The 6,040-nt window shown below is 34.9% G+C and overlaps 2 protein-coding genes across 6 annotated transcripts; one reads left to right on the top strand and one right to left on the bottom strand.

The window, feature by feature from the left end:
- Positions 1–231: 231 nt before the first annotated feature.
- On the top strand, positions 232–3,144 carry LOC142553787 (large ribosomal subunit protein uL30z-like). Of its 2 annotated transcripts, none has more exons than XM_075664294.1 (6): positions 232–334; positions 423–641; positions 1,508–1,608; positions 1,684–1,821; positions 2,536–2,638; positions 2,735–3,144. In XM_075664294.1, the coding sequence occupies exons 2-6, from the start codon at positions 453–455 to the stop codon at positions 2,948–2,950; spliced, it is 747 nt and encodes a 248-aa protein (XP_075520409.1). In that variant the 5' UTR covers positions 232–334; positions 423–452; the 3' UTR covers positions 2,951–3,144. The 2 variants fall into 2 exon arrangements, with proteins under 2 accessions (XP_075520409.1, XP_075520410.1); XM_075664295.1 differs by having other exon boundaries at positions 270–340; positions 428–641.
- A 567-nt stretch (positions 3,145–3,711) lies between these two features.
- Positions 3,712–5,145, bottom strand: LOC142553785 (putative CCR4-associated factor 1 homolog 7). 4 transcript variants are annotated; one of them, XM_075664293.1, is made up of 2 exons: positions 4,950–5,145; positions 3,712–4,656 (listed from the first exon to the last, which is right to left on the bottom strand). In XM_075664293.1, exon 2 carries the CDS (start codon positions 4,654–4,656, stop codon positions 3,844–3,846), a length of 813 nt encoding a protein of 270 aa, XP_075520408.1. In that variant the 5' UTR covers positions 4,950–5,145; the 3' UTR covers positions 3,712–3,843. The 4 variants fall into 4 exon arrangements, with proteins under 4 accessions (XP_075520408.1, XP_075520406.1, XP_075520407.1 ...); XM_075664291.1 differs by having other exon boundaries at positions 3,712–4,865; positions 4,920–5,144; XM_075664292.1 differs by having other exon boundaries at positions 3,712–4,894; positions 4,934–5,144.
- Between the last annotated feature and the right edge of the window lie 895 nt (positions 5,146–6,040).

Raw genomic sequence — 6,040 nt, 5'->3', positions numbered from 1 at the left:
CAATAGTACAATAATGGACGTTGCAGCAAAGCTTAAAGACAAAATGTTCCAGAATAGCTGTCGAAAAATTCGAGGCACAAATTTCAAGGAACGCATTCAAACTGCAACGATAATCATGTCAGGATTTTTTTAAATAAGTGTAATTCGGAGAAAAAATGCCAAAATTTGATTTAGTTCTCAAGTATGAAAATTTGCGTTTTCTGGGCAAAAAATATAAATAACTAAAAGATGGGGGTCATAACTGTAATAAACCCGGCCTTCCCAAAAAGGGCCCTATTAGGGTTTTTGAGCTTCAACTTACTTCATCCTCTCCGTCGCTTCCTCCTGTGTTGGAGTATGTGTTATGTATATTTATTTTTTCAATTGAAGATTAATTGTCTTTGAACAATCATTAATTGCTTCTGTTTCGATGTGATTTACAGTATAGTTGTAAGAGAATTTGTCGAGAAACCATGGCAGCTGAGGAGGCGCCGCCGATGGCTCTAAATTACATTCCGGAAGTGGTATTGAAGAAGAGGAAGAACAATGAGGAGTGGGCAATTAGAAGGAAGCTTCAGTTACAAGAGAGGGTTAAGCGGCTCAAATCGCAGAAGTTTGCTATCAAGAAGCCCGAGCAATTCATCCGTGAATTTCGTGATAAAGTAATAATTCTTGCCATAATCGATCTGTCATTTAGTTTCCGAAGTTTTAAAATTTATGAGCTATTTTGACCGAAAACGTAGGTTTACTTGCTTGCGTGCTTGTGTTTGCTGTTGCTTGCTTGTTTGTGTGGTAGCTCTTACTTAATTTTGTGTTTGTGTGCGTGTTTGGCTGATGAATGCCATACTACCATGCGAGGCTTGATTTATTTATCGTTTGTGAGAATCAAAATATAAACAGCTTAGTGGTGTAAAATATGAACATATATGTACCGGAATTACCGTGATTTGAAAAATGGGCTTCGATTTTGAAATTATCTAGTTATTCTCCTGGATTTTTTGGGATGTAACAGAATGTTTCTTTTTGTCTCCTGGCCGTAGCAGGCAATTACCACTGAAAATCTATTTTTGAATGGATGATTACATATGGAACATGACCATATTTTCTATTTTCCAGACAAGTAGACCACTTATTTTAATTCCAAACCATTGTGCTGATGAATTTTTCTTCTATCGGAAACATATGCCCATGGGCTTGTATTGACTTGGTACTTCGTTTTTCTCTCAGTATTATCTGTGATCCTCAAGAGGTGAATCTTCATGGTATGCAGAAGTTTGAGAGCTTGAATATTTTTTACATTTTTATATTTCGAATGAGTCTTGTGTAAATAACAAAATCAAGTGGGTATTTTGGTATAGAAGTACTTCAGTATTTTATCTTATTGTTTGTGGGTGTAAAATCTGTGAAAGTTCTACAGTTACATATCTCGTGTTGTAAGCTTGTGTGTAGGAGTCCAAATACCAGTCCTGAAGAATTTAATAAATGGTAGACTGACAAAAATTGCCCATATTGTCTGCTTTGCATCCAGGAGTTGGACCTCATCCAAATGAAGTGTAGGGGAAGAAGTCAAAGGAGACGGGCACCAGCTACATTTGATTCCAAGCTCTTGTTCATCATACGCATTGGGGGGTGAGCACATATATTCTAGCCCTTGCCTCTAATTTTTATTTCCTGTTTCCTTTACATTTAATTTACTATTTTCAGGAAAAATGATATGCATTCACATACTCGTAAGCTCCTGCATTCTTTGAGATTAAGAAAAATCTTCAACGGGGTGTTTGTGAAGGCAAATGAAAGACTAATGGAAATCTTACAGAAGGTGGAGCCTTATGTGACCTATGGGTATGTGATGTTATTTTTATTTACGTCATTCCTACGTCCTGCTTCAAGGCTTGGTTATTAGCAAGCTTTTAAGTGCTTGTTTTTAAAGCACTTTTCTGTTTGGATAGAGTAGTGAAGAATCACTATTTGTTGAACTTTTAGAAGAGGAAAGGGCCAGATTTTGTCTTTTTTGGTTGCTTTTTTAAAAAAAAAAAAATTGCCCATCTGGACAACTTATTTTAAAAAAGCTCTATTCTTTTCTTAAAAAAATCGCTTATGCTCTAAAAAGTTTTTTGGCATATTTAGGTCGAGTCTGTGTTGCATTCAAAACTTCAGCATTGGAACACTGTTTTGTGAGAAATTGTGCATCTATTGGAATGGAAGAAGTAAAAGTAATCATTTTCTTAAAATCCCTCGTCTACTTGGACTTTTGGTGGGGTGAAAGCTAGTTTAACCTTTTAAAAAGCGCAAAGCTTTCTCCAGCTAGCTTCCAGTTTCTGTTCCAACCGCAATACTTGGATCCGGACAGCCGTCTGTTGCTTTTTCATTTGTTCTGAATGTATTCTTATACTGCGAAAGATGAAAGTCCAATCGCCAACTGGTCAAGTCTCAACCACTCGAACTCTGAATATTGTTCTAATTTTTTCCAGCCCTGTGAAAAATAAAACGGATAATTAACTGAGCATTTTACTTATTGGTAAGTTATATTACAATTTAATGGACTCATGGTTGCAGCTATCCAAATCTCAAGAGTGTGAAGGACTTGATTTACAAAAAGGGTGTTGTAAAAGTTGGCAAGCAGAGGATTCCGTTGACGGACAATAACATAGTTGAACAGGTATTGATCTGTACTTAGCAAATTCATCACATGTTTTCCCTGTTGATATACCTATTCCTCGAGTAGTTTTAATAATGCAATTCCTTATTTTGACAGGAATTGGGTCAGCATAACATCATATGCATTGAGGATATTGTGGCAGAAATTGCTAATGTCGGCACACATTTTAAAGCAGTCACCAATTTTCTTCGTCCCTTTGTGTTGAACAATCCAGACAAAGCATTGAGCGGTAGGAAGAAACGATTTAAAGATGGAGGAGACTCTGGAAATCGTGAAGACTTTATAAACGAGTTGCTAGCAAAGATGAATTAGCATAAGAAAATTAGATCTTGCAACCTGCTAGACGCGACAACACTTTTTTTTGAAAGGTCTGATTTATGGCGCTCTCAATTATAGTTTTAAATCACAATTGCTAGTGCTCTTCCCTTGCCTGAAGGTCCATTCTGGTCTGTACTACTTCATTTTGGTATTCATTATATTTAACCGCCGGTGGCAACTTTTTCGTATTTTGGCGATGGTTTTGCTGTGGAAGTAAGACTTATTCTAATCTCTCAGCCTTCCCCAGAGAACAAAATATATGATCTTTAAAGATGTCATTTGCGTCCCATGTTTCCTTTCCCGTAACCTAGTAATAAAACGTTTCCATTTATCAACATACGTTACCAATGGGTGTTTACTTGTACATTCTTGAAATCATATCTGACCAATAGAATATCAGAAGAAACCTCAAAAGCACATTGCACATTACAGAGGCAATAATGAATATTGGAACATTTGTTGTTAAAAGTATGAGATGACAATTGACATTGGTGGCGGATTCCAAGATGTTAAGAAGAAAGGATGATGATTCATGTGCTTCAAGGTGAAAATATGTGTTTTCTGTCGGTCAAATGGGAAAATTGATTTTATTTCGTTCTCATCAAATTTCACAAGCGACTACTTGGCTCGTTCTAAGGGAAAATTAGGTGAATCAATAATTTCAAGAAACCCAAAGAACTCGACATGACATTGTGACAACATAGTTAGCGACTAATGACACGGTGACATGTATAGGAAAAATGTATCATAGAGAATTCAAGAAACCAAAAGGATGCAATTTTCTTTAATAGACAACCATTGGTCACTTCAAAATTATACGAAAGAGTGATGAAACATGTAGATTGCCAAACAAATGCACTCAAATAAAAAAGTACTTTTCACTTATTCTATCCATTCTCAACACCTAAACCATACAACACACCCGAATACTTCTCCATCGAGCCGCTGAAGAAGTTCTCTTTCAACTTCTTGAATGTACAACAAGTAAGCAAGCTATCCGAACCTGCCTGATGACAGACCCCAACTCTGTCCACCTCCAACAACTCCGCCAACTTATTCAAACCACCATGCAAACTGTTGCAAAATTTCATCAAATGTTTGACATCGTAAAGCACGGGAAAATACACATTGATCAAGGTAAAGAACCCAGCCTGCGTATCGGGCAAGCTTTGACATGTCAAGAGCTTGAGCAAGTACCCAAAATCATACCCACTGTGAAACGTCACCCAATACACATTGTCGTTCAAAACTATACCAGAAGACATTAAAAGCTCCCCCAAAAGCTTGGCATCTATACCCTTTTCGTTATTCTTTGCAAAGTCAATACCACTTTGTCGCAACAACTCGATTGAATCATTTGCAAAGACATCCTCATTGTCATTGAATTCACGGAAATTGAATTGCCAAATGCAATACTTGCCGCTACCACATGTCGGCAGATTTCCTTTGTCATCCGAAAATGTTAGACCTAGCTGGATTAGCTTCAACAGATCCACGTTGTCTTTCAACGTCTGGTAATGGTAGTCACCTGAGTTCTTGAAGTTTCCCACGGGACGAAGAACAATCCCCGGGAACTCGGTGTCCATGGCAATATAAGGATAATCATCGACAATTTCACGAATCAATGACAATTCTTCATCCAAATTGTCAGCCCAAACGTCCCTGATTTGAATCGAATCGCTTTTGGGCAAAAGCGACATCTAGGAAGATCAAAGCAATCCCCACATAAAATCAATGAGAGATATTCAACTATTTTGAATCCAAGTGGCATCCAAAATCTATTCTTTTGCAGCCCTCAAAACGAATATATTATAAATCAATTCTTCTGCGAGAAAACCCCAAAAAAACCATAAATCAGCCCCGAATTAAAGAAAGTACAAACCCCATCAAAATGAATTAAAAATCACAACTCAAATAACGTTTTCCAATAACAAATAACTCCAACCCATTTGAATAAAAAAACAAAATGATCAAAACAGATCGAAAACCTTACCTTCTCATCAACAAAATTGGATCCACCAAAGATAATAAATTTAAATTCAATCCCCCGTATTCACAACACATACATATACACTGCATAGATATTGATTTTGTATATATAGAAGAGGGTCTTAGGGTTTGGCCAGAAGGAGATGATAATGACCATGAATGTAAGGCGGCTACTGGCGTGGGCCAACATTGAAAGAGCTTCGAAATATGTGGGGTTTGTAATTTATATTAGACAACTCATTAGTCAAACATTTGACTTTTATATTTCTCGACATACCACAGGTTTATCAAATTTCTCTATTGACTTTGACCATCGCCATTTCATTATTTTGTTATTAAAGTAATCATCGTTAACATATAATTACAATTTTTGGAAGAAAACTATAGTCAAAATCGGTTGATATTAAACTAATTATCTGAAAGATTTCTAATCACGACCGTTTTTGTGAAAAATCGTTGCTAATTACAAGTAGTTTTACAAAAATAGTCTTTAAATTAATTAATTTTTTTAATATAAAACAGTTTTTAAAAATTAACGGCGGTTTAGAATATTTTTTAAGAAATTAAATTTTTTATACAAAAAGAATAATATTTATAATTTCTATAAATAATGAATAATATATTTTTACTTTATTTTTTTATCATTAATAATTAATTGAATAGATCTTCTGTAATATGGTCTCACGATCTTTTTTCGTGAGATGAGTCAATCCTAACCATATTTGCAATAAAATAATACTTTTTTGACAATGAAAATAATTTTTTTCATTCGTGATCAAAATAAGAGATTTGTCTTACAAAATTGATAAGTGAGATCGTCTGATTATTAATATTTTAAATGATTAAATAATTTGAATCCGACTGTTATTAATATTTCTACAATAATTATACGATGAATATATAAACTAAAATTTTGAAATAATTATATATATAATAAAAGTGTTCAATAAACATGCTCAACAAAATATAATAAAATCCTAATATTCGTGTCCTTCGTCATAACCATCGTCGCACTCCAAATCCTGAGATAGCCCAATTGATATTAATTTATACAAAACTTTTAAGTAAATGAAATATATGTATATATATACACAC

This window comes from Primulina tabacum, chromosome 8 (genome assembly GCF_025594145.1).
Source record: "Primulina tabacum isolate GXHZ01 chromosome 8, ASM2559414v2, whole genome shotgun sequence".
Lineage (NCBI taxonomy): Eukaryota > Viridiplantae > Streptophyta > Magnoliopsida > Lamiales > Gesneriaceae > Primulina > Primulina tabacum.
Note: the sequence above shows the minus strand (reverse complement) of the source record. Positions and strands in the feature narration are given on the sequence as shown.